Source organism: Heterodontus francisci, chromosome 29 (genome assembly GCF_036365525.1).
Source record: "Heterodontus francisci isolate sHetFra1 chromosome 29, sHetFra1.hap1, whole genome shotgun sequence".
Taxonomy (NCBI): Eukaryota; Metazoa; Chordata; class Chondrichthyes; order Heterodontiformes; family Heterodontidae; genus Heterodontus; species Heterodontus francisci.
This window is the reverse complement of record NC_090399.1, coordinates 36,027,210-36,052,438: the sequence shown is the minus strand read 5'-3', so window position 1 is coordinate 36,052,438 and position 25,229 is coordinate 36,027,210. Positions and strand designations below refer to the sequence as shown.

Here is a 25,229-nt window from a genome sequence, read left to right as displayed (position 1 = left end):
TCACTTTGAAAGGGTCATCACTATCACGATCGTGCCCAGGAAAGGCTGCCTGATAGTGATTCCATAATCAGTCTGTAAACACATTCGGGGACTCGCGAGCCTCCTGCTTGCATTCCAGCAGGTCCTTTAGGGAGCTGTGATCAGATGCTGACCCATGACCTGTGGCTTTCCACACTGTCTCTTTCACCCCTCTCCAGGTCCCAGTGCCTTTCTTAATCGAGGGAGGAAGAGACTTATACACATCTGGATGGCACACATGCAGTACCAATTTCACCCTCTCTCCCTCATCACAATTATGTAAGTCAGCTACTTGCTCTATTGATGTTATACTGGGACTCGGATCCTCCCTATGTCTAATCTGTGGGATATTCTGAGCTCTCTCTTTTAACTGCAGAGCATCAAACAGTACTGTGGTGGTTCCCACATCCTCCCCTCTTTGTTACCTCAAGGGACATCATCACCCCTTTTCCCTCTAAGCCATTGTTATCATAACTCACATTCAGATCACTCTGTTCTTCCCTTCTACATTCATATTCCCATGTAGACCATGTGAGATCATTGCACTCTATTCCTCACATGAAACCTTCCTGTTTCCCAACCTGTCTCCCCGATACAGTAAACATTAGACCCCGCTATTGCTCCAAATTATCCTTCAACTCCCAAATCTGTTTTTGACAAACAACATGATTGTCTCCCTTTCCAGTAATTCTCTGCTCCTCCACACGTTGCCGAAGAACACCCCTTAGGACAGCACTAAGCTCATGGGCTTTCCTTTGGTATTGTTCTACCAGCCCTCTCTTTTCTCCCAGCTCTGCCTCACACTGCATCAATTTTCTGATCTTATCACCAATCTCAATCTTTAAATAAGAAAGTGATCCGGACAGAGACTCACAACGCTGCTTTTTGTCTTCTAACTGCTTCTTAACCTCACTCAACTGACTCTGGTTCATCTCCACCACTCCCTTTTGTCCTTTTAATTCATCTTTTAATTTGGTTATTTTCTGCATTTGCCACAGAATAATCATGTTGTTCCAATCATGCTAGTTAATTTTCTTTTCCTTCTGCACCTTTGATGTCGTTCTGACACCTGTCTCAGACTGTTTACCTCAGGCACTGATGATTTACCTGCTCCTAGCTTCTTGTCCACATATTTCTGAATAGTAATGACTAACTCTTCTACCATGACACCTACCTCCTGTACTCAACTGGTAACTGAGACTGAGAGACCGTCCATTCATTTATTTCACTTGGTAACGACCCATACCCCTTTCTTCGGAACCATGGCTAGCAAAACACCTTGTGTTTCTTTCAACACTTTTACTCAAGGCCCACCCGGGGATGCCAGTATGTTAGGAAATCTCTTAAACTCAATTAAATGATTTCCGTGATTTAGGCTTGAGCACATTGTTCAAATGCAAGTTTATTACTCAGACACTAATAGTACAATAACTATTACAGTTGTACAATAGACTCATGCAACCTGGTTTCCTGAAGACCCGAGATGATCAAGCTTGGCCTCCGTACGGGTTGAAGTTCTGATCGTCCTGAGAGCTCTCCCTCTCTAGAAGGCTGTTCCCTGATCATTGTAACCCCTTTTTTGTGAGTCATATCACACGATGCCCAGAATGCATATTGAAACTAGGTTCCTTCTCGGCGAAACGCCAGACTTGAGATCATTGCCATCTTGATAGTTTAACTGTGAAGCAGTTCAACCTGACCTGAACAGGACGACCTAGACAATAGCAGATAGTTAATGCAATACTTCTTGTGATGTTCCAGTGTTCTGGCCAATACCTCACACTCCCACCTCACATGGGATGTAGACAATGTGTCTGCTAGTTGCTACTTCCATTATTCTGACTAATCTCCAATGTTAACACAAATCCTTACCTGACAATCACATTGAGATGTGATTAACTTTGATAGGATGCAAGCAAATTCTAACAATATCACATGGAGTGAATCGAATTGACTGAAAACTGGCATCTGTGATGCCAGGGACCTCAGTAGGAGATCTGATTTATTTGGTATTTTATCGAGTCTTACCAGTTGATTGGTTCAGTTTTGGGAATTTTATTCTCTCCCCCGCAGTGAGTTTGGAGGTGGGGAGAGCTTGGGGACCCCGCCACCTTCCCACCTCCACCCAAATTAAGTCCGTGGCTGGAAGGCCCAGCAACATCACTTCTCTCAAATTCTCATATGAGGGTTCTAGCTTGAGAGATCGTATCCAGTGATTAAAAGCCATGTGTTTAATTCTTTCGAATTCAATGTAAGTCTTTGTGAGTCTTTTCCAGCTGTATCTGAATTTCTATCTATCTGCTTCCAGTACGAGCTCATATGGATATAGAATTGCAGTTTTAGTTTGTTCATAATCAGAAGAACTTTCATCTGATAACAGAGAAAAAGTTTGACGAGCCCTACCCATGAACCTACCTTGTAAGAGGAGAGTCCAAAATTCATTTGGCCATTTTAGCCTGGTAGCTATTTTCTCAAATGAAATAAAATATGACTCCACCTCCTCCTCATTAAATGTTGGAACTTATTTCTCAATACATCAAAGTTTTGCTCTGAATTGAGGATAAGTTTTGAGTGGCTGGTAGAATTCTCATTTTGGATTTGCAGCTTTGCTGACTCAAACTGTTTTGCCTCTCTTTCCTTTTTCTCCCTCTGAAACTCTCTTTTTTCCTCATTCCTTTTGAAGCTGAAACTCCCTTTATTCACTCTCCTTCTGAAGCTGAAACTCTATCTCTTCCTTTTCCTTTTGAAACTGCATCTCCTCCCTTTTCATCTGCAACTGAATTCCAGCTAGAATTATTTTTTTTGCACTCTGATTCCAGGCTTTCTTCTTCTGGTTCAGTGATAAGTTTAAAATGGTTAGCTAAACTTTTCACCAGTTCAAGTTCCTTTCCTTTTTTTTGAAAGTGATTCCCATATCTGTAGCTATGTTTTTTAAATCTTCAATACTTAATTTGTTTAACTTATCATGGGATATCTCTTCCTGATTTACAAACCTCTGAGCATTAAATGTGGCCATCAAAAGGTATTTGGTTTCGATTCACACCCATTTATGTTTTTATCATGTTGCTTCTTTAAGAAGTGTAGTTATTAGTCTATCTGGTGCATCTCTTTAGTTTCTAACACTGTAGAGAACAAACAGAAGAATACACCTTAATCTGAAATGTTTGCATCCACATCCACTCTTGCATTCGCTTGTGCATGCTCACAAACACACACAGACACGAAGACGCTGATGGAGAAGAAAAAAGGGGTGAGCAATTATAAGTGGCCAGGTGGGGGGTAGGTTTTGGGTGACTCATGATAACCTGTTGAATTCTTTTGGAAGTCAAGTTCTCATTGGTTGCAGGCCTGACGTGATTGTAGATTTCTCTCTTGGTTGAAAGTTCAGGTAAAGTCAGTGGATTACTTATAATTCACTGTTGTATAGGTGCAGATGTAGAATTCTACATGCCTTCTGGTTTGCTGGTAACAAGCTTCTTGGATGCTGCGTTCTGGGTGTCTCTCATCCTCTCTCTCTCTAGGCTGCTTTTTCCAAAGTAAAGATGTGTTACATCTCACCTCTGGGTGGGAGATGCATTGGTCTCTACCCATGGTGATCGCACAATGGCGCAGGATGTGGCTACTTCACACCTTCTTTGTTTATGAAGAACCCATTCAATTCTGAAATATTTTAGAATGGGTGTAGGATAGATGCGATTGACACCCCTGAGCTTTGAACATTTTCATTTGGCCCTGTCAGACAGTTTAAATGTCCAAAGGCCAAGTTGGCCTTTGGTGGCCATTTTGGAGCATTGCTCAGTTTTTAAAGAAAGGTCCATTTTTTAAAAGACCAAGTCAGTTTTTGATAACTCTTCAGATTTTGTCAGTAATTTTTATTATCATCACACACCTTGTACACATGATATAAGTCAGTGTGGTGTAGCACCTCAGATTGACACATACTGTATTGAAAGAAATTCAATTGTATTGCACTTTTATGTAATGTAAGTTTGAACTGCTAAGTAATATAATTTTACAAATTTTATGAATAAACTATATTTTTGGAAAAAAGTAATGTCTGCATGGTGAAATAACTTCCGGGTATTGACAAGATGGTGACTGAAGAGGGGAAGAGGCAGCAGTGATCATATTGACCATGGTGTCTATGCAGTGAGGTCACTTCCGGCAGTGGACACTGAGCCCACAGGCCCCTTCCCCATCAGCATCAGTCAGAGGGAAAGCCAGGCTTTAATTTGGGAGATTATACAGCACTAACACACCAAATCCTGAGATATGATTGGTCTTTAATTTTATAGGAATCCCCCTGACTTCCAGCTGTCCCAATTCCCCTCCCTCCCAAGTAAATTTTAATCATTCTAATCAACAACAACAACTTGTATTTATAGGGCATCACTAACATAGTAAAACCTCCAGAGATGATTCACAGGAGTGACTATCAAACAAACTTTTACACCAAGCTACAACAGCAGATAGGAGGGCAGATGACCAAAAGCTGAGTCAAAAAGGTTGGTTTTAAGGAGGGCCTCAAAGGAAAATAGAGAGGCGGAAAGGTTATTTCTTTCAATCATGGTTTGTGGGCATCACTGGCAAGGCCAGCATTTATTGCACATTCCTAATTGCCCTTGAGAAGGTGGTGGTGAGCTGCCTTCTAGAACCACAAGAGTCCATGTGGTGTAGGTACCCTCAAAGTGTTGTTAGGAAGAGAGTTCCAGGATTTTGATCCAGTGATAGTGAAGGAACGGCGTTATATTTCCAGGTCAGGATGGTGTGTGACTTGGAGGGGAATGTGCAGGTGGTGGTGTTCCCATGTGTCTGCCGCTCTTGTCCTTCTCGGTGGTAGAGGTTGCGAGTTTGGAAGATGCTGTCGAAGGAGCCTTGGTGCGTTGTTGCAGTGCATCTTGTAGATGGTACACACTGCTACACTGTGCGTTGGTGATGGAGGGGATGAATGGAGTGCCAATCGAGTGGGCTGTTTTGTCCTGGACGGTGTCAAGCTTCTTGAGTGTTGTTGGAGCTGTGCCCATCCAGGCAAGTGGAGATTATTCCATCAGATTCCTGACTTGTGCCTTGGAGATGATAGACAGGCACTGGGGAGTCAGGATGTGAGTTACTCATTGCAGAATTCCCAGTCTCTGACCTGCTCTTTGACCTCAGTATTTATTTGGGCTGGTACAGTTAAGCTTCAGTCAATAATAACACTCAGGATGTTGATAATGGGGGATTCGGTGATGTTAATGCCATTGAACATTGAGGGGAGATGTTTAGATTCTCTCTTTTTGGAGATGGTCATTGCCTGGCACTTGTGTGGTGCAAATGCGGCTTGCCATTTATCAGCCCAGTCATGAATGTTGTCCATGTCTAACGGCATATAGATATGAATTGCTTCAGTGTCTGAACAATTGCGATTGTTGTTGAACATTGTGCAATCATCAGTGAACATCCCCATTTCTGACCTTATGACGGACAAAGGTCATTAAGGAAGCTGCTGAAGATGGTTTGGCCGAGAACCCTGGACTGAGGAACACCTGCAATGATTGCCTGGAGCTGAGATGATTGGCCTCCAACAACCATAACCATCCTCCTTACTATTAGGTGTGACTCTAACCCAGTGGTGTCCAACGTTTTTGCATGAGGGGCCGCGTAATAATTGTTGTTCGACACAGGGGGTCCGTGAGCAAGTTTCGGAAAGATAAAGGCATTAGAAATGTATTTTACTATTCATCAAAATCACAAAAAATGTGCTATTTTGTGAACAAGGTTTAAATGAGAAGACTAATTTATTAACTTTCTCATCACTATGTTTAACATTGATGTAGTGGAAGACTTCGCATTGTTTCTGCTTGCAGAAGTAGACAATGTCTGCCTGCATGCTTGATGTAACGATACAGAGTATTCCAGATAGATGTCCATCTGTCAGGAATTATCTTGATCCCTGTCTCTGTCTCCCTGTTTCTCTCTGTCCACCACCACCATCACCCCATCTCTGTCCCCACATCTATCTCTCTCTCTCTGTTCCCACATCACACTCTTTCTGTCCCCAGATCCCTCCCTCTCTCTGTCTCTTCTCTTTCTGTCCCCCCTGGCTCTCTGTTCCCACATCTCTTTGACCCTCTCTCTCTGTCGCTCTCTCTCTGTCCCTCTCTCTCTCACTCTCTCTCTCACTCTCTCTCTTCCTCCTCTCTCATTCATATTCAATCTGTGTCCTCTGTTTTTGACCTTCCTACCAGTGGAAACAGCTTTTCCTTATATACTCCATCAAAATCATTTATAATTTTAAACATCTCTATTAAATATCCCCTTAACCTTCTCTGCTCTAAGGAGAACAATCCCAGCTTCTCCACTGTCTCCATATAACTGCAGATAAGGTAGACAAAGAAAATCTGTTCCCATTCGCTGATCAAACATAAAGGACACAGATTTAAGGTTTTGTGCAGGGGGAATATGAGGAAGAACATTTCATCCATAGCGAGTGGTAATGACCTGGAACTCACTGCCTATGAGGTTGGTGGAAATGGAGATGATGAATGATTTCAAAAGAATATTTTATGGGCATTTGACGGAAATACGTTTACAGGGCTATGGGGCTAGAGCGGGTGATGGGACTGACTGGATTGCTCTATTGACAGCCAGCATGTACTCGATGGGCTGAATGGCCTCCTTCTGTGCTGTTATGCCTCTCTGACTCTTCTTCACTCTCCTCAGGGTCTTGACATCCTTTATAAAGTGTGGTGCCCTCAATTGAATTGAATTGAATGCAATATTCCAGCTGAGGCCTAACCAGTGTTTTATAAAGATTTAGCAGAACTTTCGCATAACAACAACAACTTACTTTTGTACTCTACACCTCTATTCATAAAGCTGAGGATCTTTTAACAGCCTTTTCAACTTGTCCTCTCACCTTCAGAGATTTGTGTACAAACACCCACTCTCTCTGTTCCTGCCTCCCTTTTAAAATTGTACCATTTCGTTCATATTGTCTCTCCTTATTCTTCCGACCAAAATGTATCACTTCACACTTCTCTGTGTTAAATTTCATCTGTTATTTCATCAGTTTATCTCTGTCCTCCTGACGTTGTGATTATCTGCCTCATTGTTTACTACATTTCAGAGTTTTGTATCAGTTGTAAACTTTAAAACTATTCCCTGTAAACCCAAGCCCAGGTGATTAATAAATATCAAAAAGAGCAGTGATCCTAATACCACCCCCCTGGGGAACACCACTGTATACTTCTCTCCAATCTGAAAAACAACCACTCACCACTATTCTCTGCTTTCTGTTCCTTAGACAAGTTTGTATCCATGCTGTTTCTTTAATACCATGGGCTTTAATTTTGCAAACAAATTTATCATGTGGAACTTGTCAAACGTGTTTTCAAAGTCCATCTACACACCATTTTTTTTATTTAGAGATACAGCACTGAAACAGGCCCTTCGGCCCACCGAGTCTGTGCCGACCATCAACCACCCATGTATACTAGTCCTACACAAATCCCATATTCATACCATATCCCCACCTGTCCCTCTATTCCCCTCCCACCTACCTATACTACCTACCTATACGAGGGGCAATTTATAATGGTCAATTTACCTAACAACCTGCAAGTCTTTTGGTGGTGGGAGGAAACCAGAGTAGCCGGCGAAAACCTACGCAGACACAGGGAGTACCCAGAATTGAACCCAGGTCGCTGGAGCTGTGAGGCTGCAGTGCTAACCACTGCGCCACTGTACCACCCATCAACCGGACTAGGCTCATCAACCCTCTCCCTCACTGAATCAGAGAACTCAATCAAGTTAGTCAAACACAATTTGTCTTTAACAGATCCATGCTGGCTTTCATTTCATATTTTATCAAATGGCAATAATTTTGTCCCAGACAATTGCCTCCAAAGGTTTCCCCATCACTGACGTTAAACTGACTGACCTGTATTTGACAGATTTCTCCATCTCCCCCTTTTTAACAGGGTGTAACAGTTGCAATCGTCCAGTCCTCTGGACCACCCCCATATCCATGGAGGATTGGAAGATTGTGGCCAGAGCCTCCACAATTTCCATGCTTACTTCCCTCAGTGACTGAGGATGCATCCCATCCGGACTGGATTGAGTTTGTTTTGATGTGGAATGTATGGCCTCAAAGGGCAGTGGAAGTAGATTCAATAGTAACTTTCCAAAGGGAATTGGATAAATGAAAAGGGAACATTTTCAAGGCTCTGGGAAAAGAACAAGGGAGTGGGAATAATTGGATAGCTCTTTAAAATGTACGATGGGCCGAATGGCCTCCTTCTATGAATCTCCCCGTTTTCATTAATTGCCTTGAAGAGATATCCTGGCACATCACACTGTGGGAATGTTGTAGAGCCATGTATGTATGGAACACAATCATTCAGGGTCACATCAGTATCAAATCATACAGGGGCCACATTCATTCAGTGAAAATTCAATATATAACATTTAATAGGTATCAGAGCATCACATTTCAGATTGAGATACACCGACAGCTGAGGAAAGGATTTAAACATCCTCCACAGTGATTATCACCCTGTTATTACAGTCCTGCAGACTATTAACTGGGAACACAGACACTTCACCACTTTGTAACTGTAGGCGATCCAGCTTGTTGGCACCAATGTCAGCAGCTTCATTCCCCAATCCAAGAGACTCCATGACCAGTGAGCTCCGCTGGATACAGGCGATGTCATTGAGCGGCAGAATTAAATCCTCATTTAACATCACAATATCATTTTAGTTTGTCAGGTCCAATTGTATCTCAGGAAGGGCACTTGTAGAATGTATTGCTCCTGTGCTGGAGAGATTGGGACAATTGGCCCCTTCAACAGGTTCCAGTCAAAGGTAGTGACAGGGTTAATGGGGAAGTTGCTACATCTGTCAATCATCATTGGAGCTGAGTTCCGAGATCCACTTTACCAGGCAACCCAACTTTACAGCAATGGGGAATGAATTAAACTCAATTAGATGGAAAGGGATCCAATAAAACACATTCATGTGGAAGGAATGTATCTGATTTATTCCTCTGCTGTGAGTGCACAGTTTGTTAAAAGGAGGGGAAGAGCTATTGGGTTAATATGAGTAACTGTCTAGGTTCAGGATTGATTGTTTCATGGATTGTAGTGCAGAGAATAGGAGTTATGGTGAAGCTCTCATCTGTCCCCTTTGCTTCGGGTTATTTGTTGATCCTGTCCTAGTGGTCTGTGAGTGTAATTTCTGCTGCTCCGATATTGTGTCCGACAGGAAGGTGCAGGGAGGGTCTGTCTGTTGTTCCCATTGCAGTGAGGATGCTGCAGAGTTGACCCTGCAGCCCAACCGTGTGTTGAGGAATGTGCTGGACAAGATTCACAGGCTGACCGTTCCGCAGGAAGTGACTGAGGAGGAGAGACGTCTGTGCCAGGAACACCAAGAGAAACTGACCCTGATCTGTGAGACGGACGGGATGTTCATCTGCCCGGTGTGCAGGGACTCGAAACTTCACAAGCAGCACAAATTTAGAGAGAGAATTGAATTCATCGCAACATGTAAGGTATGGGATCCCTTCTCAAAGGTGAGAATGGTGATGGGGGAATGGTGGAAATGTACAACTCAGTCAGTACATGAAGGTGGACTGGGGTCTCCTGTATACTTTATCATGGGGTAATTCTGGCTTCTCTTCCACTTAGTAACTTTACAGAACTAGTCTGGTATCCAGGTATCACAGTTCATGACATGTCATTCCTGTCTCCACTGCAGAATAAAGGAGTTGCTTTCTTAAACTCACTCAACCAGAAGGTGGTTTCTTTGAAAGTTGTGCTGCAGAAACAAGGACTTGAGATTCTACAAACTGAAGTAAGTTGGTCTGATCTACCTGTGTCCAGAGAGGTTTACAATCTGCAGTCACTGTCTGTGTGTTGTGGCTGTTACACAGGCTAATGTCTACATGACAACAGTGACTACACTTGGTGCTTTGGGAAGTTTCAAGGTTGTAAAAGGTGTAATATTAATGCAAGTTTTCCTTCAATGAGGCAGCCATTTTGCATATGCTAGTGAAATACATGAATGAGTTTCTTTCTTTCTTTCTTTTGGGCCTCCTTATCTCGAGAGACAATGGATACGTGCCTGGAGGTGGTCAGTGGTTTGTGAAACAGCGCCTGGAGTGGCTATAAAGGCCAATTCTGGAGTGACAGGCTCTTCCACAGGTGCTGCAGAGAAATTTGTTTGTTGGGGCTGTTGCACAGTTGGCTCTCCCCTTGCGCCTCTGTCTTTTTTCCTGCCAACTACTAAGTCTCTTCGACTCGCCACAATTTAGCCCTGTCTTTATGGCTGCCCGCCAGCTCTGGCGAATGCTGGCAACTGACTCCCACGACTTGTGATCAATGTCACACGATTTCATGTCGCGTTTGCAGACGTCTTTATAACGGAGACATGGACGGCCGGTGGGTCTGATACCAGTGGCGAGCTCACTGTACAATGTGTCTTTGGGGATCCTGCCATCTTCCATGCGGCTCACATGGCCAAGCCATGAATGAGTAGTTAATCTGTTTCTGATACAGTTTTGAAGGAGGGATGTCAGTTGGGGCATTGGGAGGACTTCTTGCTCTTTTCAATAGTACCAAGGGATCTTTAACATCTGCCTGGGAGAGCAGAAAGGGCCTCAGGTTAATATTTTATCCAAAGGTTGGTAGCTCTGATAGTGCAGCTCTCCCTCGGTACTGAACTGAAGGTTTCAGCCAAGATCATGTGCTCCAGTCTCTTGAGTGGGTCATGAAACCATGAACTTTTGTCAGAGAGGCTGCCAATTGGGCCAAGGCTGCAAGTGTGGGTTTCACAATTGTTTAGTTTGGAGAATGTTGAGGATATTGTAGGACTTGTCTTATTTTCTTCTTGACTGGAAACAAGTGATCTCTGTCAATTCTGCTTAATTCTAAAGTACCTGTGTATATTTCTTCCTCTTTCATTAAGGAAATGGGGTGTAATCTGATCTTCCATGTTACACAGCAGTTTGCTGACCTGCACCAGTTCCTCAATGACCAAGAGCAATGGTTGATGGAAAAGCTGGAAGCTCAAGTGGAAAGTAACTTGACCGGAATGGAAAGATACCTGACAGAAATGCACACGATACTCTTCTCCAGTGAGCTGGACATCACTAACATTGAGGTCAAACTGGATCAAAGTGACTTGACTGTTCTGAAGGTCTGCACTGTGCTCTTCTCCTCTCCCTCCCCACCTCCCCTTGATTCTGGTTGAAGGTATCTGTCCCCTCCCAATGATTCATTGCCATGGCAATGGTGGATATCTGTAACTTGGCTTCCAGGTTGCTCAGCAACAAAGGGGAACCTAAGCCAGGTTTCTGCTGCTGACATCCATTGGTTTCAATCTGTTTATACTGTCTCACTTCATTCTTCCTCCCAAAATGCAATTTTTTACATTTCTCTGTTACATTTCACCAGCCATGTTTCTGCCCATTTTACCAGTCCATGTCCTGTTACTAATCCCCTCACTGTTTACTACATTTGAATTTTATGTCCTTTTATAAACTGAAATGATGCCCTGTCAACCCAACTCCAAGTCATTAATATATCAAAAAGAGCAGTTTCCTAATACTGACTCCTGGGGGACACCACTGTATAACCTCCCTCCAGAATGAAAAACTACCGTTCACCATTACTCTCTGCTTTCTGTCTTTTTGTTAATTTTATATCCATGCACCCAATATCCCTATTAATCCCATGGGGTTTAATTTTGTATATTAGTATATTAGCTGTTTATTACATTCTAAACTTATACTTTACTCTTTAAAACAAAAATAATTACATAATAACAGCAGAGTAAATCCATCTGAACACTCTGAGCTGATGGGTGGGGGAGGGGGAGCCATTTTCCCCATCCCAGCTCCAGAATTTCCAGTTCTTCTCCTTCACTTTGCTCAATGATCACACTGATCTGTCTGTGCAATGGTTCCTGGATTCTTCACTCCACCCTCTATCTGGAAATCCATCCCATGTGTCCTCAATGAGTGAAGAACTTCCTGACCATCCTAAATTTAACTTCCCCCTGTTTCATATGTGTCCCTTTGTCCACCTGTCATCATTTACCTGGAATTCATCTTCATTCATCTCTTAATGTCGCCCATTATATCACATAACTTCTCAACTCTCACCTGCTCCCTCCTTAGAAGTCTGAACAGTGACTCGTAGTTTCCCTTCCTCTGGCTCAACTTTGCTGAATTCTAATTTATTTATTATTTTTGGAATTATTAAATGGGTTTAAAAGGGGGTATCAGGCAGTACATTTCAAATCATGAGCACTCGTTGTGTAAAATGTTTTCCTCATGTCGTCTCTGGTTCTTCAGCCAATCACTTTAAATCTGTGCCCTCTGCTTATCGATCCTTCAGCCATTGGAAACAGTTTCTCCTGATTTACCTTTTCATGATTTTAAACACCTCGATCAAATCTCCTTTTAGGTTTCTCTGCTCTAAGGAGAACAACCCAAGCTTCTCCAGTCTATCTGTGTAATTGTAATAACCTCATTCCTGGAACCATTCTAGTAAATCTCTTCTGTACATTCACCAAATCCTTCATAAAGTGTGGGGCCCAGAATTGGTCACAATTCTTCAGCTGGGGCCAAACTAGTATTTTATAAAGGTTTAGCATCACTTCAGGGGGGAATGGTGTGATAGAATCTTTAACATCCTGATATTAATTACTGGAATGGGGAGAATGAGGGGAGAGGGGCCTTGGCTTAGCACTGCTGGATGAGGACAGCACCTCTGGCAGCAAAGCAGCCCCTCAGCACTGGGCTGCAGTGCTTCTTATCCTGATTTCCCATCTCGAGCCCCACATATTTCTGACTTGGAGCTGAGCTGCCAACCTGACATTCCTGAACACAAACCAGCTTTATGTTGGTCCTGGAATTCTAACCAGATCCTGTGAACTTTTCCAACTAGAAGAACAACGGCAGAAGACACATGGGAACACCACCACCACCTGCAAGTTCCCCTTCATGCCCCACAACATCCTGACTTGGAACTATATCACCATTCCTTCACTGTCATGGGTCAAAATCCTGAAACTCCTTCCCTGACGGCACTGTCAGTGCACCTACACCACACGGACTGCAGCAGTTCAAGAAAGCAGCTCACCCCAACTTCTCAAGGGCAATTAGGGATGGGCAATAAATGCTGGCCTTACCAATAATGCTCACATCATATGAACGGATTATAAAAAATCCAGATTGATTCTTTCTCACGTGCCGATATTAATTAATAACTCTAATTGTTCAGAGGACTTGTTGTAAAGTGTAAAAACAAAGTGAAGCTTCAGTGAAGTGATGAAATCGATTGGGAATGTGTGTCCAGGGTACATTGAGTGTGGAATTGATGAGAATGCACTGTCCCAAGTTGGTTTTCACCTCACCCAGTTTAATTCACTTCAGTAATAAAAACAAGAAATGCTGGAAATACGCAGCAGGTCAGATCTGAAACTTTAACTCTGCTTCTCTCTCCACAGATGCTGCCAGACCTGCTGCGTATTTCCAGCATTTCTTGTTTTTATTTCAGATTTCCAGCATCCGCAGCATTTTGCTTTTAATTGACTTCAACGTGCTTTTGTATTCCATGAAGCTGCAACAACAAACTAACTTTGTTTCTGTTTTATCTTCAAGGAGGTTAGTTCTTGGAGGGACAGATATGTATTGTCAATAATGAACTATTGCTGATGTAGCAGTTCCACATCCCACTGTGTTCTCTCGTCTGAATCCTGTAGTGTTGACTCACTTCATATAAAATTGGCCTTTATTGCAGGGGCTTGGAGTACAAGTGGAAGGAAGTCTTGCTGCAATTGTACAGGGCTTTGGCCACACCGAGAGTGTTTAGTTTAGTATAGAGATACAGCACTGAAACAGGCCCTTCGGCCCACTGAGTCTGTGCCGACCATCAACCACCCATTTATACTAATCCTACACTAATCCCATATTGCTACCACATCCCCACCTGTCCCTCTATTTCCCTACCACCTACCTATACTAGGGGCAATTTATAGTGGCCAATTAACCTAGCAACCTGCAAGTCTTTTGGCTGTGGGAGGAAACTGTAGCACCCGGAGAAAACCCATGCAGACACAGGGAGAATTTGCAAACTCCACACAGGCAGTACCCAGAATTGAACCCGGGTCGCTGGAGCTGTGAGGCTGCGGTGCTAACCACTGTGCCACTGTGCTGCCCTGTGTCCAGTTTTGGTCTCCAGACCTACATGCCACAGACAAAGTAGAACAAAAGTTCACAGGATTTAGAGCTGATCTCAATCTTCTGTTTCAATGAGGGGGTGTGACAGGGTGGATGTGAAGAAGCTGTTTTCCCCCTGGCTGAAGAGTCTCAAACGAGGGGGTAAAGGAGTGGCCACTTAGGACTGAGACGAGAAATTTCTTCAAAGGTTGTAAATCTTTGGAATTTTCTACCTCTGAGGACTGTGGATGTTCAGTCACTGATAATATTCAAGGCTGAGATCAATAGATTTTGGGACTTTAAGGGATCGAGGGATATGGGGATGGGGTGGAGAAGTGGAGTTGAGGTTGAGGATCAGCCCTGGTCTTATTGAATGGTGGTGCAGGCTCAAGGGGGTGTATAGCCTACTCCTGCTCCTCGTTCTTGATGTTCTTCTGTCCTTGTGTTCTCTGACAGATATTAATGCTATTGGCAGGTTTTCTGAGGAGATGCCCACTGCTATGTCTGGGAATGTGTGCCTGGGGACATACAAAGGTCCTTTACAGTATAAACGATGGGGAGAAATGAAGGAAATCATCCATCAAGGTAAATGAATGAATGACATTGCCTCCACCAGTAATCCTGTATCCAGGTCAACAGGGGTGATGGAACTCCCAGCCTGTGTTCAATTGTAAATGATTCTTTCCCAAGTTGTGTCTGTAGAATTCACTTACAATGTTAATGGTTTGACACAGAAACTGTCGACATTCGAGGTTAGGTTGGAGAGGTGGATGAAGGGATGTGTGATTAGGACTCCTCCCTCATGGAGGGAGGACAGGAGGGTAAATACCAATATGGATCAGCTGGGCTGACGGTAACCTGTATTTTTCTTTTCTTCCTTCATGGGATGTGGGCATCGCTGGCCAGGCCAGCATTTTTTGCCCATCCCTAGTTGCCCTTAAGAAGGTGGTGGTGAGCTGCCTTCTTCAACTGCTGCAGTCCATGTGAGGTCGGTACACCCACATTGCTGTTAGGAAGATAGTTCCAGAATTTTGACTGAGCGACGGTGAAGGAATGACGATACAGTTCCAAGTCAGGATGGTGTGTAACTAGGACAGGAACTCGCAGGTGGTGATGTTCTTTGCATCTGCTGCTCTTGTCCTTCTAGTTGGTTGAGGTCACGGGTTTGGAAGGTGTTGTCTAAGTTGCCTTGGTGTGTTGCTGCAGTGCGTCTTGTCGATGGTACACACTGCTGCCACTGTGCATCAGTGGTGAAGGGAGTGAATAGCACACCATCCACAAACAATCAAGCAGGCTGCTTTGTTCTGGATGGTGTCAAGCTTCTTGAGTGTTGATGGAGCTGCACCCATCCAGGCAAGTGGAGAGTATTCCATCACACCTCCTGACTTGTGCCTTGTAGGTAGAGGACAGGCCTTGGGGAGTCAAGAGGCGAGTTACTCGCTGCAGCATTCCTAGCCTCTGACCTGCTCTTGGAGCCATGATATTTATATGTCTGCTTCAGTTCAGTTTCTGGTCAATGGTCGCCCCTAGGATGTTGATAGTGGCAGATTCAGTGATGGTAATGCCATTGAATGTCAAGGGGAGATGGTTAGATTCTCTCTTGTTGGAGATGGTCATTGCCTGGCACTTGTGTGGCTTGAATGTTGCCACTTATCAGCCCAAGCTTGAATATTGTCCAGGTCTTGCTGCATTTCTACACGGACTGTTTCAGTATCTGAGGAGTCACGAGTGGTGCTGAAGATTGTGCAAGCATCAGCGAACATCCCACTTCTGACCTTATGATTGAAGGAAGGTCATTGATGAAGCAGCTGAAGATGGTTTGGCCTCAGACACCACCCTGAGGAACTCCTGCAGTGATGTCCTGGAGCTCAGATGATTGATCTCCAACAACCACATCTTTTGCGCTAGGTATGACTCCAACCGGCAGAGTGTTTTCCCCCGGTTGCTATTTACTCCAGTTTTGCTCCCTGACGCCAAACTCTGTCAAATGCTGCCTTGATGTCAAGGGCAGTCACTCCCTCACCTCACCTCTTGACTTCACCTCTTTTGTCCATGTTTGAACCAAGGCTGTAGTGAGGTCAGGAGCTGAGAGGCCCAAACTGAGCAGGTTATAGCTAAGCAAGTGCTCCTTGATGGCACTGTTGATGACACCTTCCATCACTTTAGTGATTGAGAGTAGACTGATGGGGCAGTAATTGGCCGGGTTGGATTTGTCCTGCTTTTTATGTACAGGACATACCCGGGCAATTTTCCACATTGCTGGGTAGATGCCAGTGTTGTGGCTGTACTGGAACAGCTTGGCTAGGGGTGCGGCAAGTTCTGGAGCACAGGTTTTCAGTACTATTGCCGGAATATTGTCAGGACCTATAGCCTTTGCAGTATCCAGTGTCTTCAGTCGTTTGTTGATATCACGCAGAGTGAATTGAATTGGCTGAAGTCTGGCATCTGTAATGCTGGGGACTTGAGGAGGGGCTGAGATGGATCATCAACTCAGCACTTCTGGTTGACGATTTTTGCAAATACTTCTGCCTTATCTTTTGGACTGATGTGCTGGGCTCCCCCATCATTGAGGATGGGGATATTTGTGGAGCCACCTCCTCCAGTTAGTTGTTTAATTGTCCACCACCATTCACGACTGGATGTGGCAGGACTGCAGAGCTTAGATCTGATCCGTTGGTTATGGGATCGCTTAGCTCTGTCTATTGCATGCTGCTGATGCAGTTTGGCATGCAAGTAGTCCTGGGTTGTAGCTTCACCAGGTTGACACCTCATTTGAGGTATGCCTGGTGCTGCTCCTGGCATGCCCTCCTGCACTATTCATTGAACCAGGGTTGGTCTCCTGACTTGATGGTAATGGGAGAGTGGGGGATATGCCAGGCCATGAGGTTACAGATGACTATCCCAGGCCCCAAACACTCCTTTCAGGTGAAGCAGCGATTTACGTGTACTTCTTTCAATGTAGTATACTACATTGCTCACAATGCTCACTACGCTGCTCACAGTGTGGTCTCCTCTACATTGGGGAGACCAAGCGCAGACTGGGTGACCGCTTTGCGGAACACCTCCGCTCAGTCCGCAAGCAGGACCCTGAGCTTCCGGTTGCTTGCCATTTCAACACTCCCCCCTGCTCTCATGCTCACATCCCTGTCCTGGGCTTGCTGCAGTGTTCCAGTGAACATCAACGCAAGCTCGAGGAACAACATCTCATCTCCCGATCAGGCACACTACAGCCTGCCGGACTGAACATTGAGTTCAATAATTTCAGAGCATGACAGCCCCCCATTTTACTTTCATTTTTAGTTATTTTTTTCTTCCCTTTTTTTACATTTTTACATTTTTTACAATCTTTTTTTGCATTTTTTTTCGTTTCATCTTAGTTTGTTCAGTTTGCTTACCCACTGTTTTTTTTTCAGGTTTGCACTTGCTGCTGTTCAATATTCAGTATATTAACAGCTAATCTGTACTAATGCTTTGTCTTTCAACACACCATTAACATATTGTTTGCCTTTGCTCCGTGACCTTTTGGTCAGCTATGTGGCCTGGTCCAATCTCGACCTCCTTTGTTATCTCTTGCCCCACCCCCACCTCACTTGCTTATAACCTGTGACTTTTCTAATATTTGTCAGTTCCGATGAAGGGTCACTGACCCGAAACGTTAACTCTGCTTCTCTTTTCACAGATGCTGCCAGACCTGCTGAGTGGTTCCAGCATTTCTTGTTTTTAATTCGACATTAATCCACTTGCTATAGCTATCGACGAGAACAAAATACTCTTTCCCTTCCACTTCAAAGAAATCGACATGTACTCATTTCCACGGTTTTCTTGTGTTTGACCATGGAATGAAAGGAATCTGGTTGGATCATTTCTCATTCTGAGACACACCACAATTTTTCACCAATTCTTCAATATCTCTATCTATCTTTGGAGACCAATAATAGCTTCTTGCTACTGCTTTCAAATGGACTATCCCTGTGTGCTCTTGATGAAGTTCCTCTAACAATCTCTCTGTAAACATGGGCAGAATAATGACTGTTAAACCCCATCGGAGACAGCCTTGATCTATACTCAGTTTACTTCTACATGTGAAATACTCCTGCAATTTCTCATCATCACTCGTTTAATGTTCAAAAAACATCCAAAGGTGCTTCCCAGAAGCATCATAAAGCAACATTTTGCACAAAGCCACATAGTGATATTTAGACCAGCCATTCCTGACATAAATGAACATTTTACTGAGCACCACATCCTTGTGAGGTTCTTCACTAATTCTTCATTTAGTGAAAATACACGTAAAGGGAGCTTGGAGAAGAAATAAAGGTGAGATACACAGTCAAGCTCTCTGTACACTTTCATAACAAATGCAGTGCAGAGGACTGGATAGAGAGGGAGGAGTGAAAGAGGGAGGGACGCAGGGAATGGGAGGGGGACAGTCACTGTGTGGGACAGGGGTTGGGATGGGGAAATGGTGAGGGGGGGTGGTGAGTGAGGATGAGAGACAGATTGGGTAGAGTGAGAGTAGGTTGAGGATGAGAGAAGGGGAGTGGGACAGGGTGAGGGAGGATATAGCGGTAAGGAAGTCGAGAGAGGAGAAGGAGGAGGGAAAGGGGAGACAGGGAGAGGGTGTGGGTGTGAGAGAGGCAGTGGGGTGACAGGTTATCTTTTATATAACTCGTTTAATGTTCTAGAACATCCAAAGGTGCTTCCCAGAAGCATCATAAAGCAACATTTTACGCAAAGCCACATAAAGTGATATTCGGATGAACAGATGGGTGTTAAGTGGTGTCCTTAAGGAGACAGAGAGAGAGGTGGAGAGATTTAGGGAGCGAATTCCAGAGCTTAGGGCCCACCAACTAAAACCGCAACTGCTAATGCCTCAGCGATTAAAATCAGGGAAGATTAACGACACAGAATTAGAAGAGAGCAGAGATCTCAGAAATTGGTACATCGAGAGGAGCTTACAGAGATAGGGGGGGTGTAGGGACTGGAGGAGGTTACAGGGATTGGGAGGGGTGTAGGTCTGGAGGAGGTTACAGAGATAGGGAGGGGTGTAGGGCCTGGAGGAGATTACAGACATAGGGAGGGGTGTAGGGACTGGAGGAGGTTTCAGAGATAGGGAGGGTGTAGAGCTGGAGGAGGTTACAGAGATAGGAGGGGTGTAGGGCTGGAGGAGGTTACAGAGATAGGGAGAGATGTAGGGGCTTGAGGAGGTTACAGAGACAGGGAGGTGTACAGGGCTGGTGGAGGTTACAGAGATAGGGAGGGTGTAGGGCTGGAGGAGGTTACAGGGATTGGGAGGGGTGTAGGTCTGGAGGAGGTTACAGAGATAGGGAGGGGTGTAGGGACTGGAGGAGGTTTCAGAAATAGGGAGGGTGTAGGGCTGGAGGAGGTTACAGAGATGGGGAGAGATGTAGGGGCTGGAGGAGGTTACAGAGACGGAGGTGTACAGGGCTGGAGGAGGTTACAGAGATATGGAGGGTGTAGGGCTGGAGGAGGTTACAGAGATAGGGAGGTGTATAGAGCTGGAGGAGGTTACAGAGATAGGGAGGAGTGTAGGGGCTGGAGGAGTCTCCAGAGATAGGGAGGTGTATAGGCTGGTGGAGGTTACAGTGCTAGGGAGGTGTGTAGGGGCTGGCGGAGGTTACAGAGAAAGGGAGGGGTGTTGGGGCTGGCGGAGGTTACAGTGATAGGGAGGGGTGTAGGGTCCAGAGGAGGTTACAGAGATAGTGAGAGGTGCAGGGGCTGGAGGATGATTGTGATAGGGAGAGGTGTAGTGGCTGGAGGAGGTTACGGTGAAAGGGAGGGTTGTCGGGGATGAAGGATGTTAGAGATAAGGAAAGCTGTAGAGTTAAAGGACGTGACAGAGATAGTGAGGGGTGTAAATCTGGAGGTTACAGAGTTGCAGACGGGTGTAGGGACTGAAGGAAGTTACAGAGATAGGGAGGGGTGTTGGGGATAGAATGTGTTTTTTGGTGGTGTGGCTGAGGGGCAGCATATAGATGAGAAATAGGAGGGGGCCAAGGATAGATCATTGGGGGACACCAGAGGTAACGGTGTGGGAGCAGGAAGAGAAACCATTGCAAGTGATTCTCTAACTACAATTAGATAGATAAGCATGGAACCAGGTGAGAGCAGTCCCACCCAGCTGGACGACAGTGCAGAGGCGTTGGAGGAGGATGGTGTGGTCAACTGTGTCAAAGGCTGCAGACAGGTCAAGAAGGATGAGGAGGGAAAGTTTACCTTTGTCACAGTCACATAGGATGTCATTTGTGACTTTGATAAGAGCTGTTTCAGAACGGTGACGGGTAGAAACCTGATGGGAGGATTCAAACATGGTGTTCCAGGAAAGATGGTCATGGATTTGGGAGGTGACAACATGTTCGAGGACTTTGGAGAGGAAAGGGAGTTTGGAGATGACGCGTTAGTGTGTAAGGACAGAGTGGGCCAAGGGTTGTCTGTTTTTTAGGAGAAGGGTGATAACCACGGATTTGGGGAGGCGGTGGTATAGTGGTAATGTTACTGGACTAGTATCCCAGAGCCCCAGGCTAATGCTCTGGGGACATGTGTTCAAATCCTACCATGGCAGATGGTGGAATTTGAATTCAATTAATAATAATCTGGAATTAAAAAGATAGTCTCATGGTGATCATGAAACTATTATTGATTGTTGTAAAAACCCATCAGCATCTGCTTCAATAATGTCCTTTCGGGAAGGAAATCTGCTGTCGTTACCTGCTCTGGCCTACATGTGACTCCAGACCCACAGCAATGTGGTTGACTCTTAAATGCCCTCTACAATGATCTAGTAAGCCACTCAGTTGTATCAAACTGGTACAAAGACTCAGAAAAATAATGAAGCCGGATGGACCACCCGTCATTGGCCCTCAGCTCCGACAATGGCAAACCTAGCCCTTTTGACCCTGCAAATGTTACAAACATTTGGGGGCTTCGACCAAAGTTGGGAGAACTATCTCACAGACTAGTCAGGCAACAGCCTGGTGTAGTCATACTCACAGAATGATACCTTGCAGACAATATCCCAGAAATAACTACCACCATTCCTGGGTATGTGCTGTCCCATGGGCAGGACAGAACCACCAGAAGTGGCAGCACACTGGTATACAGTCAGGAGGGAGTTACCCTCGGAGTCCTCAACATTGACTCTGGTCCCTCTGAAGTCTAATGACAGCTGGTCAAACATGGACAAGGAAACCTCCTGCTGATTCCCACCTACAACTCTGCCCCTGCCCCACCCCAGCTGATGAATCAGCGCTTCTCCATGTTGAACACCACTTGGAGGAAGTACTGAGGGTGACAAGGGCATAGAATGTACTCTGGGTGGGGGCCTTCAATACCCATAACCAACAGTGGTTCTCTAGCACCACTACTGACCAAGCTGGCTGAGTCCTAAAGGACATGGCTGTTAGACTGGGTCTGCAGCAGGTGGTGAGGGAAATCCCCTCTTCACATTGAGGATACCTTCCAACATGTTGTGTGGCACTACCACTGTGCTAAATGGAACAAATTGCGAACAGATCTGGCAATGCAAAACTGGGCATCCATGAGCCACTGTGGAACATCAGCAGCAGCAGCAGAATTGTACTCAACCACAATCTGTAACCTCATGGCCCAGCATATCCCCCACTCTACCATTACCATCAAACCGGGGGATCAACCCTGGGTCAATGAAGAGTGCAGGAGGGCATACCAGAGGCAGCACTAGCAATACCTAAAAATGAGGTGTCAGCCTGGTGAAACTACAGCACAGGACTACTTGCATGCCAAACAGCAGAAGCAGCATGTGATAGACAGAGTTAAGCTCTGCAGTCCTGTCACATCCATTCAGGAATAGTGGTGGATAATTAAACAACTGACAGCAGGAGGAAGCTCCACAAACATCCCCAGCTCTCTGGTACAAAAGAAAAGGCTGAAGTATTTGCATCCTTCTTCAGCCAGAAATGCAGGGTGGATGATCCAACTCGGCCTTCTCCTGAGTTCCCCAGCATCACAGATGCCAGTCTTCAGTCAATCCGATTCACTCGACATGATAGAGAAATGGCTGAAGGTACAGGATACTGCAATGGATATGGGCCCTGACAGCATTCCAGCAATAGTACAAAAGACTTGTGCTCCAGAACTAGCTGCACCCCTAGCCAAGCTATTCCAGTACAGCGGCAACACTGACATCTACCCGGCAATGTGGAAAATTTCCCAGGTATATCCTGTACACAAGCAGGACAAATCCAATCCAGCCAATTACCGCCTCATCTGTCTGCTCCCGATCATCAGTAAAGTGATGAAAGGGGTCGTTAACAGTGCTATAAAGAGGTATTTGCTCAGCAATAACCTGCTCATTGATGCTCAGTTTGGGTTCCACAAGGGCCACTCAGCTCCTGACCTCATTATATCCTTGGCCCAAACATGCACAAAAGAGCTGAACTCCAGAGGTGAGGCTAGAGTGATTGCCCTTCACATCAAAGCAGCATTTGACCGAGTTTGGCATCAAGGAGCCCGAGCAAAACTGGAGTCAGTGTGAATCTGGGGGGAAACTCTCCACTGCTTGGAGTCATACCTAGCACAAAGGGAGATGATTGTGGTTGTTGGAGGTCAATCATCTCAGTCCCAGGACATCACCGCAGGAGTTCCTGAGGATAGTGTCCTCGGCCGAACCATCTTCAGCAGCTTCGTCATTGACCTTCCCTCCATCATAAGGTCAGAAATGGAGATGCTCACTGATGATTGTACAATGTTCAGCAACATTTGTGACTCTTCAGATACTGAAGCAGCCCATGTCCATATGCAGCAAGATCTGGACAATATCCAGGCTTGGGCTCATAAGTGGCAAGTAACATTCACGCCACGCAAGTGCCAGATAATGGTCATCTCAATAAGAGAGAATCTAATCATCTCCCCTTTAAGTTCAATGGCATTAACATCGCTGAATCCCTCACTATCAACATCCTAGGTAACACCATTGACCAGAAACTGAACTGGACAAGCCAGCTCTGTGCTGCGATTACAAGAGCAGGTCAGAGGCTGGGAATTCGGCAGTGAGCAACTCACCTCCTGTCTCCCCAGTGCCTGTCCACCATCTACAAGGCACAAGTCAGGAGTGTGATGGAATACTCTCCACTTGCCTGGATGGCTGCAGCTCCAACAACACTCAAGAAGCTCGAAACCATCCAGGACAAAGCAGCCCACTTGATTGGCACCCCATCCACAAACATTCACTCCCTCCACCACTGATGCACAGTGGCAGCACTGTGTACCATCTACAAGATGCACTGCAGCAACGCACCAAGGCGCCTTAGACAGCACCTTCCAAACACACAACCTCTATCACTTAGAAGGACAAGGGCAGCAAATGCATGGGAACACCACCACCTGCAAGAACCTCCCCAAGCCTCACACACTACCCTGACTTAGAACGATATCGCCGTTCCTTCACTGTCACGGTGTCAAAATCTTGTAACTCCCTTCCTAATTGCACTTTGGGTGTACAAACACCCCAAGGACTGCAGCAGTTCAAGAAGGCAGCTCACCACCACCTTCTCCAGTGCAATTATGGATGGGCAATAAATACTGGCCTAGCCAGTGATGCCCACATCCCATGAATGAACTAAAAAGAGGGACAGAACCTGAGGAGAGGAAACTGTTCACAATATTAGATAACATGAGAGCCAGGAAGGGTCTTGGCCTCATTCAGCCGAGCACCGTGAAGCTGAGGCCAATGTGCCAAGCCCGACCCCACTCCCTCACCCTGGTTCCTGACAAAGAAACAAAGAACAAAGAAAATTACAGCACAGGAACAGGCCCTTCGGCCCTCCAAGCCTGCGCCGATCCAGATCCTCTATCTAAACATGTCGCCCATTTTCTAAGGGTCTGTTTCTCTTTGCTTCCTGTCCATTCATGTATCTGTCTGGATACATCTTAAAAGACGCTATCGTGCCCGCATCTACCACCTCCGCTGGCAACGCGTTCCAGGCACCCACCACCCTCTGCGTAAAGAACTTCCCACGCATATCCCCCCCCTAAACTTTTCCCCTCTCACTTTGAACTCGTGACCCCTAGTAATTGAATCCCCCACTCTGGGAAAAAGCTTCTTGCTATCCACCCTGTCTATACCTCTCATGATTTTGTACACCTCAATCAGGACCCCCCTCAACCTCCGTCTTTCGAATGAAAATAATCCTAATCTACTCAACCTCTCTTCATAGCTAGCGCCCTCCATACCAGGCAACATCCTGGTGAACCTCCTCTGCACCCTCTCCAAAGCATCTACATCCTTTTGGTAATGTGGCGACCAGAACCGCACGCAGTATTCCAAATGTGGCCGAACCAAAGTCTTATACAACTGTGACATGACCGGCCAACTCTTGTACTCAATACCCTGTCCGATGAAGGAAAGTATGCCGTATGCCTTCTTGACCACTCTATTGACCTGCGTTGCCACCTTCAGGGAACAATGGACCTGAACACCCAAATCTCTCTGTCCATCAATTTTCCCCAGGACTTGTCCAATTATTGTATCGTTCACTCTTGAATTGGATCTTCCAAAATGCATCACCTCGCATTTGCCCGGATTGAACTCCATCTGCCATTTCTCTGCCCAACTCTCCAATCTATCTATATTCTGCTGTATTCTCTGACAGTCCCCTTCACTATCTGCTACTCCACCAATCTTAGTGTCGTCTGCAAACTTGCTAATCAGACCACCGACACTTTCCTCCAATTCATTTATGTATATCACAAACAACAGTGGTCCCAGCACGGATCCCTGTGGAACACCACTGGTCACACGTCTCCATTTTGAGAAACTCCCTTCCACTGCTACTCTCTGTCTCCTGTTGCCCAGCCAGTTCTTTATCCATCTAGCTAGTACACCCTGGACCCCATGCGACTTCACTTTCTCCATCAACCTACCATGGGGAACCTTATCAAACGCCTTACTGAAGTCCATGTATATGACATCTACAGCCCTCCCCTCATCAATCAACTTTGTCACTTC

The 25,229-nt window shown here is 45.3% G+C and overlaps 1 protein-coding gene across 1 annotated transcript; it reads left to right on the top strand.

The window, feature by feature from the left end:
* The first annotated feature begins 9,133 nt into the window (after positions 1–9,133).
* Positions 9,134–22,318, top strand: LOC137345758 (nuclear factor 7, ovary-like). The gene is made up of 8 exons (XM_068009015.1): positions 9,134–9,550; positions 9,757–9,852; positions 10,966–11,196; positions 13,667–13,688; positions 14,696–14,809; positions 18,213–18,231; positions 20,516–20,641; positions 22,174–22,318. The coding sequence occupies exons 1-8, from the start codon at positions 9,134–9,136 to the stop codon at positions 22,316–22,318; spliced, it is 1,170 nt and encodes a 389-aa protein (XP_067865116.1).
* Positions 22,319–25,229: the final 2,911 nt, after the last annotated feature.

Excerpts from the sequence above, each read along its gene's own strand:
- LOC137345758 (XM_068009015.1), top strand. The coding sequence starts at position 9,134 with ATGGATTGTAGTGCAGAGAATAGGAGTTATGGTGAAGCTCTCATCTGT. Across the intron at positions 11,197-13,666 it reads GTGACTTGACTGTTCTGAAG|GAGGTTAGTTCTTGGAGGGA; the intron begins GTCTGCACTGTG and ends TTTATCTTCAAG. Across the intron at positions 13,689-14,695 it reads GGTTAGTTCTTGGAGGGACA|GCAGGTTTTCTGAGGAGATG; the intron begins GATATGTATTGT and ends TTAATGCTATTG.